The 15,692-nt window shown below is 40.0% G+C and overlaps 1 protein-coding gene across 2 annotated transcripts in view; it reads left to right on the forward strand.

Moving 5' to 3' along the window:
- The window catches only part of LOC134294304 (ephrin-A3-like), a 60,301-nt gene that overhangs the window by 37,373 nt on the left and 7,236 nt on the right, over window positions 1–15,692 (forward strand). For both annotated transcript variants that reach the window (XM_062965003.1, XM_062965002.1), the window contains exon 2: window positions 10,649–10,959. In XM_062965003.1, coding sequence (XP_062821073.1) covers window positions 10,649–10,959 — 311 coding nt within the window. The remainder of the gene's footprint in view (window positions 1–10,648; window positions 10,960–15,692) is intronic.

The raw sequence follows: 15,692 nt of genomic DNA on the forward strand, positions 1-15,692 counted from the left end.
GCCAGAGCCAGGTCTTCTCCTTGTCAGCTTTTCCTTCAATTTTGTCAAGGATCTTTCCATGCAATGTTTTTTTGTGCCAGCTGTCAGCTCTAGTTTGTAGTGCGGTTTTCTTGTACTGGTTTTTTGTCTGCTGTGCTTTGAGGAGTTTCTTTTTTTTGACTTCAATCCAAGCAGGTTCCTCACTTTGCTTTCCATCTTCTGCCAGGGCATGTTCTTCTTCTTTGACTGCTTGTTTTACTTGCAAGAGTCCTCTGTCCCCTGATCTTCTAGGCAGATAGAGCCGGTCAACATCACTGCGAGAGTGCAGTGAATGATGAATGGTCATGAGTTTTCTTGTTTTTCTGTCCAAATTGTCCAGTTCCATCTGTGTCCAATTTATAATGCCAGCAGTATATCTTATGACAGGTATGGCCCAGGTGTTTATGGCCTTGATGGTGTTGCCTCCAGTGAGCTTGCTTTTGAGATTTTTTCTGACCCTTTGTGTGTATTCTTTGCTGACCACAGTCTTCACATGTTCATGCTTGATGTTGTTCAACTGTAATATGCCCAGATATTTATAGGCCTCTGGTTGGTGACACTTTGTTGTTTGGCCATTGGGCATATTTATGCCCTCACTTTCCATGATTTTTCCCTTCTTCAATGCCACTGTCGAGCATTTGTCCAAACCAAACTCCATGTTGATATCAGTGCTAAAAATTCGGACAGTGCTGGTCAGAGACTGGATTTCAGTTTCCGTTTTCCCATACAGCTTCAGGTCATCCATGTACATCAGATGCGAAATTTTGTGAGATTTCTTAGATTTTTGATAGCCGAGATTTGTTTTTTGTAAGATTGTTATTATTATCATCAGTAGCCTCTGGTGGCGCAGCGGATTAAACTGCTGAGCTGCTGAACGTGACAGACTGAAAGGTTGGTGGTTCGAATCTGGGGAGAGGGGTGAGCTCCCTCTGTTAGCCCCAGCTTCTGCCAACCTAGCAGTTTGAAAAGATGCAAATGTGAGTAGATCAGTAGGTACTACAAGTAGCTGAACTTGCTGACTCAAATCTTTCCCTCCCAAATCCAGAATCCGCGTGAGCCAAGCCCCAGGGAGTTTGCAATGCACGCCCAAGCTCCTCTGACTCACTTTTGCAAGCGGAGGCCTGTCGGGAGGCGAGATGCCTGGGAACGAATGTTCCCAGGAAAGAATGGCAAGCGGATTGGAGCCTGGGCCAGGAACATTCCCGGAAATGATTGGAAATGGGGCATAAAAGGGATTGGGACCCCCAAAGGGCATCTAGTCCAACCCCCTCCAGCTGGACACAGGCAAAGGGAAAATGTCCAAACCTTGTTTATAAGGGAAGGATTATATGAAATGTATATACAGTAGAGTCTCACTTATCCAAGCTAAATGGGCCGGCAGAAGCTTGGATAAGCGAATATGTTGGATAATAAGGAGAGATTAAGGAAAAGCCTATTAAACATTAAATTAGGTTATGATTTTATAAATTAAGCACCAAAACATCATGTTATACAACAAATTTGACAGAAAAAGTAGTTCAATACACAGTAATGCTATGTAGTAATTGCTGTATTTACGAATTGAGCACCAAAATATCACGATATATTGAAAACATTGACTACAAAAATGCGTTGGATAATCCAGAACGTTGGATAAGCGAGTGTTGGATAAGTGAGACTCTACTGTACCATATACTTTACATTTTATATGTATGTGCACACACACATATATATCTATATGAATGAATATTTTATTTTGGTCAATGGCCAACTTTAAAACAAATACTCCTATGTATGTGTGTGTGTGTGTGTGTGTGTGTGTGTATATATATAACATGATGTTTTGGTGCTTAATTTGTAAAATCATAATATATATATATATATATGTGTGTGTGTGTGTGTGTGGATGGTATGACACTCTCCTAAGGGCTTGGTGTAAGCTCTGGTTTGCTAGCCAAGCCGCAATTGCCGTCTTGCAGCAGGAGGCCCGTCTCCAAAGTGCTGTGTTTTGCGCCTCGAAAACCCTTCCGGGAATTAATTGGCGGCGGATCGTCATCCCTGGGAGCAGATCAGAAGCCCCCCGAGGAGGGATGATGCTTCGGCACTGGCTGTCGCCGGGTAGAAAAGCGCCACGGGGCAACGCTGTAGGCCCAGCAGGGAGGCACAAGGAACACGGTTGGTGCTCCTGTACCGGGCCGTGGGGAGGCTTGGCGTGCGCCATGCGCAACTGGTGCCTCCGCTTGAAAGGAAAGCTCCTTTTTGCAAGGTGGGAGGAGTGCGATGGCCATCATCCCCGGCTGGGATGGCCTGGCACTTGAGAAGGATGCTAGGCACAAGATCCATGGCTGGATGAATGTGAAAATCATGGCTTGCATCTGCACAGTAGAATTGATGGAGATGATGACGATGGCGACAGCGATGATTTTTATTATTGTATTTTATGTATTTTATATTATTATTCTCATTATATAAAATAAATATTATATTGTATAATAATTTATTATTTTATTATGACAGCAAAGCAGATAGATATGCTGGATTTCGTATCACAAAATCACAAGTCGAACACTTCCCAAGTGTCTAGGACTGTGTGATGTATATTATTATTATTATTATTATTATTATTATTATTATTATTATTATGACACAGCAAACAAGATAGATATGCTGGATTTCATATCACAAAATCACAAGTCGAACACTTCCCAAGTGTCTAGGACTGTGTGATGTATATTATTATTATTATTATTATTATTATTATTATTATTATTATTATGACACAGCAAACAAGATAGATATGCTGGATTTCGTATCACAAAATCACAAGTCGAACACTTCCCAAGTGTCTAGGACTGTGTGATGTATATTATTATTATTATTATTATTATTATTATTATTATTATTATTATTATTGTTATGACACTGCAAACAAGATAGACATGCTGGATTTCGTATCACAAAATCACAAGTCGAACACTTCCCAAGTGTCTAGGACTGTGTGATGTATATTATTATTATTATTATTATTATTATTATTATTATTATTATTATTATTATTATGACACTGCAAACAAGATAGACATGCTGGATTTCGTATCACAAAATCACAAGTCGAACACTTCCCAAGTGTCTAGGACTGTGTGATGTATTTTTGGATGATGCGCGCAGATCCCAGTAGGGTGGCCTTTTGCAGTTGGCAGATCGTAATTTTGTCAATGTCTATTGCAGTGATGGGCAACCTTTTGCGCTTGGTGTGTCAAAATTCACCAAAAAAACCTAGCATGACTTGGGTGGTGTGTCACTTCGAGAAAAAAAACATAATTTCACAATACAGTAGAGTCTCACTTATCCAACATAAACGGGCCGGCAGAATGTTGGATAAGCGAATATGTTGGATAATAAGGAGGCATTAAGGAAAAGCCTATAAAATATCAAATTAGGTTATGATTTTACAAATGAAGCACCAAAACATCATGTTAGACAACAAATTTGGCAGAAAAAGTAGTTCAATACGCAGTAATGCTATGTAGTAATTACTGTATTTATGAATTTAGCACCAAAATATCACGATATATTGAAAACATTGATTACAAAAATGCATTGGATAATCCAGAACGTTGGATAAGCGAGTGTTGGATAAGTGAGACTCTACTGTATATATAGTTTAAATAACAAAAATATATAATTGCAATATATAACTGTATTTAATAAATAAAAAACTATGTACTACAATTATTTCCATGTACAACAATCTATGGGACCTCTTGCAGTTTCCACGCTGATTTCTCTCTATTGTAGTTTCAATGTAGTCATGAATAATGAATAATATGATAATAATATAATAGTATACTACAATAATAATAGAATAATAATAGAATATATATATATATATATATATATAATGTGCATAATTCCCATGGAGTAAGCAACAAAACCACTGGACCAAATCACACCAAATTTGGCCACAAAAGTCATAGTCATCCAATCAATCTGCATGCGGCAGCGTGTCAGCAAAAATGGCTAGGCGTGTCCGTGCAGACACGCGTGTCATAGGTTGGCCATCACTGGACTATTGTTTCCAAATGCTGGCTGAGATCTTTTGGCACGGCACCCAGTGTGCCCATCACCACCGGGACCACCTGCACTGGTTTCTGCCAGAGTCTTTGAAGTTCCATCTTGAGGTCCTGAGAGCGGCCGAGTTTTTCCTGTTGTTTTTTGTCAATGCGACTGTCACCTGGGATGGCAACATCAATGATCCAAACCTTTTTCTTTTCCACAACTGTGATGTCTGGTGTGTTGTGTTCCAGAACTTTGTCAGTCTGGATTCAGAAGTCCCACAGTATCTTTGCGTGCTCATTTTCCAATACTTTTGCAGGTTTGTGATCCCACCAGTTCTTTGCTGCTGGCAGGTGGTACTTGTGGCATAAGTTCCAATGAATCCTTTGGGCCACATAGTTGTGCCTCTGTTTGTAGTCTGTCTGTGCGATTTTCTTACAGCAGCTGAGGATATGATCAATGGTTTCAACGGTTTCCTTGCACAGTCTGCATTTTGGGTCAACAGCTGATTTTTCGATCTTGGCCTGAATGGCCTTTGTCCCGATGTCTTGCTCCTGGGCTGCAAGGATCAGGCCTTCTGTCTCCTTCTTCAGGGTCCCATTCGTGAGCCAGAGCCAGGTCTTCTATTATTATTATTATTATTATTATTATTATTATTATTATTATTATTATTAATTGCCTTTGTCCTGATGTCTTGCTCCTGGGCTGCAAGGATCAGGCCTTCTGTCTCCTTCTTCAGGGTCCCATTCGTGAGCCAGAGCCAGGTCTTCTACTATTATTATTATTATTATTATTATTATTATTATTATTATTAATTGCCTTTGTCCTGATGTCTTGCTCCTGGGCTGCAAGGATCAGGCCTTCTGTCTCCTTCTTCAGGGTCCCATTCGTGAGCCAGAGCCAGGTCTTCTACTATTATTATTATTAATATTATTATTATTATTATTATTATTAATTGCCTTTGTCCTGATGTCTTGCTCCTGGGCTGCAAGGATCAGGCCTTCTGTCTCCTTCCTTCTTCAGGGTCCCATTCGTGAGCCAGAGCCAGGTCTTCTATTATTATTATTATTATTATTATTATTATTATTATTAATGGCCTTTGTTCTGATGTCTTGCTCCTGGGCTGCAAGGATCAGGCCTTCTGTCTCCTTCTTCAGGGTCCCATTCGTGAGCCAGAGCCAGGTCTTCTCCTTCTCAGCTTTTCCTTCAATTTTGTCAAGGAACTTTCCATGCAATGTTTTGTTGTGCCAGCTGTCAGCTCTAGTTTGTAGTGCCGTTTTCTTGTACTGATTCTGCTCTAGTTTGTAGTGCGGTTTTCTTGTACTGATTCTGCTCTAGTTTGTAGTGTGGTTTTCTTGTACTGATTCATCTCTACTTTGTAGTGCGGTTTTCTTGTACTGATTCTGCTCTAGTTTGTAGTGCGATTTTCTTGTACTGGTTTTTTGTCTGCTGTGAATACTCCCATGATTTCAGTTGCTGATCAATTGCTCTGTTTGCTGTGTGCCATAGAAAAGAATAGGAACGGGCTAAGGGAGAGGCAGTGGGCCAGTGCGATGCTCCCTCAATGCTCTGGAATTTGTAGTTTTGCAAGGTCTGTAGGAAATGTATATGGAGCCGGGGCTGTGAAGGTGGTGCCTAGATTCTAGGGTGTGTTTTGCACCAGGAGATACTAATCTGCGTGAGCGCGGCCTCGTGCTTATTCTCTGGGGTTTTGGGAAAGGGTCAGAAGCTAAACCTGCGTTTTGCTCCTTCCAAGGCTGTGTTTTCCTCGTTAGCGAGGCTTCCTTAATTGCTCTGGGCGCCTTAACGAGTCCCTCTTGGCCCCATGGCACAGGCTTTTTTTTCCTCTCCCTCTCTTTGCATTTTTCTTCTGGCATTGATTGGCCTGCGCCTTTTGCTAATTGCATTTTAAACATTAGACACATTAGTCGTTACCCTTCCAAGGTTCGCATTCATTGATTGGTTTTCAAGCAGAGGCTGGATGGCCATCTGTCGGGTGGGATCAAATGGTGTCTTGTATAGCAGAATGGAGTTGGATATGGATAGTCTCTTTGCCAGATGGCCATCTGTCTGGAGGGATCAAATGGTGTCCCGGATAGTAGAATGGAGTTAGATACTGATAGTCTCTTCGACTGATGGCCATCTGTTGGGAGGGATTAAATGGTGTCCTGGATAGCAGAATGGGGTTGGATACTGATAGTCTCTTCAACAGATGGCCATCTGTTGGGAGGGATTAAATGGTGTCCTGCATAGCAGAATGGAGTTGGATACTGATAGTCTCTTTGCCAGATGGCCATCTGTCAGGAGGGATCAAATGGTGTCCCGTATAGCAGAATGGAGTTGGATACGGATAGTCTCTTCAACGGATGGCCATCTGTTGGGAGGGATCAAATGGTGTCTTGTATAGCAGAATGGACAATGTTTTGTTGTGCCAGCTATCAGCTCTAGTTTGTAGTGCGGTTTTCTTGTACTGGTTTTTATTATTATTATTATTTTATTATGACACTGCAAACAAGATAGATATGCTGGATTTCGTATCACAAAATCACAAGTCGAACACTTCCCAAGTGTCTAGGACTGTGTGATGTATTTTCGGATGATGTATTATTATTATTATTATTATTATTATTATTATTATTATTATTATTATTTTATTATGACACTGCAAACAAGATAGATATGCTGGATTTCATATCACAAAACCACAAGTCGAACACTTCCCAAGTGTCTAGGACTGTGTGATGTATTTTCGGATGATGTATTATTATTATTATTATTATTATTATTATTATTATTATTATTATTATTTTTATTTTATTATGACATTGCAAACAAGATAGATATGCTGGATTTCGTATCACAAAATCACAAGTCGAACTCTTCCCAAGTGTCTAGGACTGTGTGATGTATTTTCGGATGATGCGTGCAGATCCCAGTCGGGTGGCCTTTTGCAGTTGGCAGATCGTAATTTTGTCAATGCATTATTATTATTATTATTATTATTATTATTATTATTATTATTATTATTGGCTGGCTGCCTGGCCCCAATTCAGGGCTTGCATTGCATTGCGTTGGGGGCAAAGGAAGGGGTCGGGGGGCTTTGCAAGGGCATCGTCTTCATCCGTTCCGCTGCAGGAGACGGCGGCGGCTGCTGTCTAGACGCATCTCTCCGCCTGTCAATCAACCTCCGAAAGCATTAGGCTCAGCGCCGCTGTCACTTCTGCTGCTGCAAAGCCGGGCCCGATTCACACCCCAAATCACCCACCCACCCAGCATCCCTGACTGTTTGGGGGATGATGGGAGGTGTAGTCCAGCAGCCATGCCTGGGAGGATGATGGAGGGTGCAGTCCTATCCGTCCCCTTCCTTCCATCTCTGTGACCGTCCTGAGAGTCTCCTCCCCTTTTCCCGGGCTCGCATACATTATGCAAATAGGAGGGGGAAAGTGCAGAATTGGAACCCGGAACCCAGTGGGCACATTCGAGATAAGGCCAATGCAAATGAGCCCCGCCGCCTGATTTAATTGGATTTCCCAAACGCCGGGATTACAACTTGATCCTTTCTAATCCCTGGCTTTAGAACAGGTGCAGAGTGGCCGCTTTTCACCCATCCATCCATCCATCCATCGCACCCAATTAATGTTGCAAATCTCCCAGCACACGCACAGAGCAAGGACTGCAGGACCCATCATCCCGGTCTTGCAGCCTTTCTCCCCTCCTGGGTACATATTCCGAGACACCAACACAACCCAGTCCATTTAACGGGTGGATTTTAATTAGCGGGTAATGCATTCATTATTATTATTATTATTATTATTATTATTATTATTATTATTATTATTTTATTATGACACAGCAAACAAGATAGATATGCTGGATTTCGTCTCACAAAATCACAAGTTGAACTCTTCCCAAGTGTCTAGGACTGTGTGATGTATTATTATTATTATTATTATTATTATTATTATTATTATTATTATGTCACAGCAAACAAGATAGATATGCTGGATTTCGTATCACAAAATCACAAGTCGAACACTTCCCAAGTGTCTAGGACTGTGTGATGTATTATTATTATTATTATTATTATTATTATTATTATTATTTTATTATGACACAGCAAACAAGATAGATATGCTGGATTTCGTATCACAAAATCACAAGTTGAACACTTCCCAAGTGTCTAGGACTGTGTGATGTATTATTATTATTATTATTATTATTATTATTATTATTATTATTATTATTTTATTATGACACAGCAAATAAGATAGATATGCTGGATTTCGTATCACAAAATAACAAGTCGGACACTTCCCAAGTGTCTAGGACTGTGTGATGTATTATTATTATTATTATTATTATTATTATTATTATTATTATTATTATTATATTATGACACAGCAAACAAGATAGGCATGCTGGATTTCGTATCACAAAATCACAAGTCGAACACTTCCCAAGTGTCTAGGACTGTGTGATATTATTATTATTATTATTATTATTATTATTATTATTATTATATTATGACACAGCAAACAAGATAGACATGCTGGATTTCGTATCACAAAATCACAAGTTGAACACTTCCCAAGTGTCTAGGATTGTGTGATGTATTATTATTATTATTATTATTATTATTATTATTATTATTATTATTATTTATTGAGAATCCTGGGAGTTGTAGTTCCATAAGGCCAATGATAATAATACTGTAATAATAATAATAATAATAATAATTATTATTATTATTAGATGTGTAGTTCCATAAGGCCATGCATTCATTATTATTATTATTACTACTACTATTGGGAATCCTGGGAGTTGTAGTTCCATAAGGCCAATAATAATAATACTATAATAATAATAATAATAATAATAATAATTGGATTTGTAGTTCCATAAGGCCATGCATTCATTATTATTATTATTATTATTATTATTATTATTATTATTATTATTATTACTACTATTGGGAATCCTGGGAGTTGTAGTTCCACGAGGCCATACATTTATTATTATTAGTATCATCATCATAATTGAGAATCATGGGAATTGAAGTTCCAAAAGGCCTAATAATAATAATAATAATAATAATAATAATAGGAATGCTGGGAGTTGTAGTTCCCTAAGGCCATAAATTTAATAATAATAATAGGAATGCTGGGAGTTGTAATTCCATAAGGCCATACATTCAATAATAATAATAGGAATGCTGGGAGTTGTAATTCCATAAGGCCCTACATTCAAGAATAATAATAATAATAATAATAATAATAATAATAATAATAATAGGAATGCTGGGAGTTGTAGTTCCACAAGGCCATACATATAATAATTTCTTATCATGTTTTATAACCATTTTGTATTTTCTTTATGAATATACTCCAGTTTGGGCCAGTTTGTCTCTCGTCTTGGAGCGTTATCCTGTGTTAAAATTTGAGTCAATCAATCCAGTGTAAATTTTTATTGCAAACATTTATAATATTGTGATTACAACGACATGACATAAATATAACAGTGAGGAAAAAAACCAACAAAAAACAAAAAGAAACAATAATAATAATAAAAGAACACCCCACCTAGAGAAACAAAATACGACAGCCAACAACGACAAAAAACAAAAAACAAGAAAATGTAATCTTCCCAACACCCATTACATAGTTTCACGATAAAAACACACATTTATTAAAATTGACTTCCATCTATTATCTGGTGTTCTTTATATTGATTCCCTTGGTATTTCCAATACCTTCCATTCTCCTATCTTGGTTCTATCTCTATTCATCTACTTTTAATCTGAGACATACCTATTGCCCTTCTTACTCGTCTAAGAATAATTTATATTATTACTTTACATTTTTCATTTCTTAAGTACTTTTTAAACCAATTCCCAATCTGTCTGTTTTTTTGGTTTACCCTGTGTATCGGATAGTAAGTATTAGACATGTCCAAAAAATCGTTTTGAATCGTGTATCGGAATTATTTCGGATTGTTCTCGCTTTTTGATACGCGATTGCGCATGTGCCTCCGCCATTTTAGAAACATTTAGAATCATTATGAAATTTTTGGAAATATCCGAAATTTTTGGGTGAAAAAAAATCGGAAATACTTTCTATTATCGAAGCGCCGGCGACCCCCTACTTTAGAAACGAGAATTGAAACACTTTTTCCTACTAAGTATGTTAGTTTGTCAGGTTTACCCTGTGTATCGGATAGTAAGTATTAGACATGTCCAAAAAATCGTTTTGAATCGTGTATCGGAATTATTTCGCTTTTTGATACGCGATTGCGCATGTGACCCCGCCATTTTAGAAACATTTAGAATCATTATGAATTTTTTGGAAATATCCGAAATTTTTGGGTGAAAAAAAAAATCGGAAATACTTTCTATTATCGAAGCGCCGGCGACCCCCTACTTTAGAAACGAGAATTGAAACACTTTTTCCTACTAAGTATGTTAGTTTGTCAATATTCATAATTTCAAAGATTTTATTGAACCAGGAATTAATATCTGGTCTATATCTGGTCTAACGGTTTTGCGTCGAATTTCTTTTGCATTATTTCCTCCCTTGACGGCTGTGTTTTCCTTCCGCAGCCTCCGCCGGGAGGGCTACACGGTGACGGTGCAGGTGAACGACTACCTGGACGTGTACTGTCCGCACTACAACTCCTCCCCGTCCTCGTCCTCGTCCTCGGAGGGCCGCCCGGAGCAGTACGTGCTGTACATGGTCAGCCGGGAGGGCTACCGCTCCTGCAACACCAGCCAGGGCTTCAAGCGCTGGGAGTGCAACCGGCCCCCCCATGGACCCCCCCACAGCCCCATCAAGTTCTCCGAGAAGTTCCAGCGCTACAGCGCCTTCTCCCTCGGATACGAGTTCCACGCCGGGCACGAGTACTACTACATCTGTGAGTAGCCGGACCGACCCCCGCCCGGCCTCGGGTTGCTGGGTTGCTGAGAGTTTTTCGGGCTGTAAGCTTCACTCTCTCCTGACGTTTCGCCTGCATCTGTGGCATGCATCCTCAGAGGTTGGTTCAGAGGTCTGTTGGAAATGAGGCAAGTGGAGTGTATATATACCTGTCCAGGGTGGGAGAAAGAAAGAACCCTTGCCTGTTTGAAGCAAGCTTGAATAGCACTGAGTAGTCGTGAAGTTTGCAAGGTCTGCATAGAGGTTGCCTGGCCTGTGTTGCATGGAGGCACCCATTATAGAATAATGTCCAGAGTGGCAGAAAGGACCCTTGTCTGTTTGAAGCAAGTGTGGATGTTGCAATTAGCACGCTTGAATAGCATTGAGTAGTCCTGAAGTTTGCAAAGTCAATCAGTGAGGGTGTCTGCATAGAGGTCACCTGGCCTGTGTTGCCTGGAGGCACCCACTATAGAATAATGCCCAGAGTGGCAGAAAGGACCCTTGTCTGTTTGAAGCAAGTGTGGATGTTGCAGTTAGCACGCTTGAATAGCATTGAGTAGTCCTGAAGTTTGCAAAGTCAATCAGTGAGGGTGTCTGCATAGGGGTCGACTGGCCTGTGTTGCCTGGAGGCACCCACTATAGAATAATGTCCAGAGTAGGAGGAAGGACCCTTGTCTGTTTGATGCCAGTATGAATATTGCAATTTGCAAGCTTGAAGAGCATTGAGTAGCCACGAAGCTTGCAAAGTCAATCAGTGAGGGTATCTGCATAGGGGTCGCCTGGCCTGTGTTGCCTGGAGGCACCCACTATAGAATAATGTCCAGAGTAGGAGGAAGGACCCTTGTCTGTTTGAAGCAAGCTTGAATAGCACTGAGTAGTCGTGAAGTTTGCAAAGTCAATCCATGAGGGTCTCAGCATAGAAGTAGCATGGCATGTGTTGCATGGAGGCACCCACTATAGAATAATGCCCAGAGTGGCAGAAAGGACCCTTGTCTGTTTGAAGCAAGTGTGGATGTTGCAGTTAGCATGCTTGAATAGCATTGAGTAGTTGTGAAGTTTGCAAAGTCAATCAGTGAGGGTGTCTGCATAGAGGTAGCCTGGCCTGTGTTGCCTGGAGGCACCCTCTGTGGAATGGTGTCCAGAGAAAGGGCTCTTGTCTGTTTTATGCCAGTATGAATATTGCAATTTGCAAGCTTGAATAGCACTGAGTGGCCATGAAGTTTGCCTGCGTAGAGGTAGCCAGGCTGTTGTTGCCTGGAGGCGCCCGCTATAGAATAATGTCCAGGGTGAGAGAAAGAACCCTTGTCTGCTTGATATAAGTATGAATGTTGCAATTAGCAAGCTTGAATAGCATTGAGTAATCTTGAAGTTTGCAAAGTCAATCAGTGAGGCTGTCTGCATAGAGGTCGCCTGGCCTGTGTTGCCTGGAGGCACTCTCTGTGGAATGCGGTCATTATTGCCATATTATTATAATATGTTATTATACCATATTATATTATATTATATTACGCAGCCAGGCGCCTCGCCACCAACAGAGCTCTGAAGATGCCATTGATTAGCCTCAGGTGCGGGTGGAATGTCAGGAGAGAGTGCTGCCGGAGCAGGGACAGAAAAAAAATTCCGGCTGCAACCTCTTTGCGAGCCACCTGTTCCTCTAATCCCTCGCTCCCTGGCTTTGCATTTTTAAATACTGACTCGGTGTCGTTGTTTTGGACGGCGAGGTTGTCGCTGCTTAAATATTAATGGGCCCTTGGTAAACTCAGGCAAATCGATGCCGGAGGAGAATCGATCCAGGTTGGCATCGATCGCCCGCCTCTCCTCCTCCAAAGAGTTATCCAGGCTGCCTGGTCATGTCTCCAGAAGCATTCTCTCCTGACGTTTCACCCACACCTGTGGCAGGCATGCTCGGAGGTTGGGAGGTCTGTCGGAAACGAGGCAAGTGGGGTTTAGACATCTCCAGGCTGGGAGAAAGAAAGAACTCGTGTCCGTTCGCGGCAGTTGTGAATGTTGCAATGGGCCACTTTGATTACCATGGAATAGCTTCAAAGCCTGGCTGCTTCCTGCCTGGGGGGGATCCTTTGTTGGGAAGTGTCAGCTGGCCCTGATTGTTTCCTATCTGAGATTCCTCTGTTTTCAGAATGTTGTTCTTTATTTATTGACTGTCCTGATTTTAGATATTATAATGATAATACAATATAATAATAATAATAATAATAATAATAATAATAATATAGTAATACCAATATATTATTGACTGTCCTGATTTTAGATATTATAATGATAATACAATATAATAATAATAATAATATAGTAATACCAATATTATATAAAATTAATAATAATAATATAGTAATACCCATATATTATTGACTGTCCTGATTTTAGATATTATAATGATAATACAATATAATAATTATAATAATAATATAGTAATACCAATATATTATATATAAAATTAATAATAATAATATAGTAATGCCAATATATATTGACTGTCCTGATTTTAGATATTATAATGATAATACAATATAATAATAATAATAATATAGTAATACCAATATATTATATATAAAATTAATAATAATAATATAGTAATACCAATATATTATTGACTGTCCTGATTTTAGATATTATAATGATAATACAATATAATAATAATAATATAGTAATACCAATATATTATTGACTGTCCTGATTTTAGATATTATAATGATAATATAATAATAATAATATTAATAATAATAATATAGTAATACCAATATATTATATATAATATTATTATTAATAATAATATAGTAATACTAATATATTATATATAATAATAATAATATAGTAATACTAATATATATTATATAATATTAATAATAATATAGTGATATCAATATCTTATATATAAAATTAATAATAATAATAATATAGTAATACCAATATATTATATATAAAATTAATAATATATAATGATACTAATACAGTAGAGTCTCGCTTATCCAAGCTAAAACGGGCCGGCAGAACCTTGGATAAGCGAATATCTTGGATAACAAGGAGGGATTAAGGAAAAGCCTAATAAACATCAAATTAGGTTATGATTTTACAAATTAAGCACCAAAACATCATGTTATACAACAAATTTGACAGAAAAAGAAGTTCAATATGCAGTAATGCTATGTAGTAATTACTGTATTTGCAAATTTAGCACCAAAATATCACGATATATTGAAAACTGACTACAAAAATGCATTGGATAATCCAGAACCTTGGATAAGTGAGTTTCCCACGTGCTTCTTGTGGGTTTCAGTGGCTACACAGAGAACTCCCCCAGGCAGGAAGCAGCAAGGCTTTGAAGCTGCAAGGCCACTGGGTGATAATCGTGCTGACCAACGGCAACATTCACGCTGGCCTCCAACAGACAAGAGTTCTTTCTTTCTTTCTCCCGCCCTGGACATTATTCCATATAAACCCCACTTGCCTCGTTTCCAACAGACCTCCCAACCTCTGAGGATGCCTGCCATAGATGTGGGCGAAACGTCAGGAGAGAATGCTGCTGGAGACATGGCCAGGCAGCCCAGAAAACTCACAGCAACCCAGTGATTCCGGCCATGAAAGTCTTCGAGGAGACATGGAAAAGGGAAGGCAAGGAAGGAAGGAAGAAAAGAGGATGGTAGTAGGGAAGGAAGAGAAGGAGGAAGGAAAAGGGAGGGTGGTGGAAGGAAGGGAAGAAGGAGGAAGGAAGTAAGGGAGGGAGAAAGGAGGAAGAGAGGAAGGAAGGGAGGGAGGAAGTAAGTAAGTGAGGTCTCTGAAGGAAGGAAGGAAGGAAGGAAGGAAGGAAGGAAGGAAGGAAGGAAGGAAGGAAGGAGGAAGGAAGGAAGGAAGGAAGGAGGAAGGAAGGAAGGAAGGAAGGAGGAAGGAAAAGGGAGGGTGGTGGAAGGAAGGGAAGAAGGAGGAAGGAAGTAAGGGAGGGAGAAAGGAGGAAGAGAGGAAGGAAGGGAGGGAGGAAGTAAGTAAGTGAGGTCTCTGAAGGAAGGAAGGAAGGAAGGAAGGAAGGAAGGAAGGAAGGAAGGAAGGAAGGAAGGAGGAAGGAAGGAAGGAAGGAAGGAAGGAGGAAGGAAGGAAGGAAGGAAGGAGGAAGGAAAAGGGAGGGTGGTGGAAGGAAGGGAAGAAGGAGGAAGGAAGTAAGGGAGGGAGAAAGGAGGAAGAGAGGAAGGAAGGGAGGGAGGAAGTAAGTAAGTGAGGTCTCTGAAGGAAGGAAGGAAGGAAGGAAGGAAGGAAGGAAGGAAGGAGGAAGGAAGGAAGGAAGGAAGGAGGAAGGAAGGAAGGAAGGAAGGAGGAAGGAAAAGGGAGGGTGGTGGAAGGAAGGGAAGAAGGAGGAAGGAAGTAAGGGAGGGAGAAAGGAGGAAGAGAGGAAGGAAGGGAGGGAGGAAGTAAGTAAGTGAGGTCTCTGAAGGAAGGAAGGAAGGAAGGAAGGAAGGAGGAAGGAAGGAAGGAAGGAGGAAGGAAGGAAGGAGGAAGGAAGGAAGGAAGGAAGGAAGGAAGGAAGGAAGGAAGGAAGGAAGGAGGAAGGAAGGAAGGAAGGGAGGGAGGGAAAGGAAAGGAAAAAAAGGCTATCATGGAAGAAAGGGAGGCAAGACAAGGAAGGAAGGGAGGGAGAAAGGAGGAAGAGAGGAAGGAAGGGAGGGAGGAAGTAAGTAAGTGAGGTCTCTGAAGGAAGGAAGGAAGGAAGGAAGGAAGGAAGGAAGG

This window comes from Anolis carolinensis, unplaced genomic scaffold, assembly GCF_035594765.1.
Source record: "Anolis carolinensis isolate JA03-04 unplaced genomic scaffold, rAnoCar3.1.pri scaffold_14, whole genome shotgun sequence".
Classification (NCBI taxonomy): domain Eukaryota; kingdom Metazoa; phylum Chordata; class Lepidosauria; order Squamata; family Dactyloidae; genus Anolis; species Anolis carolinensis.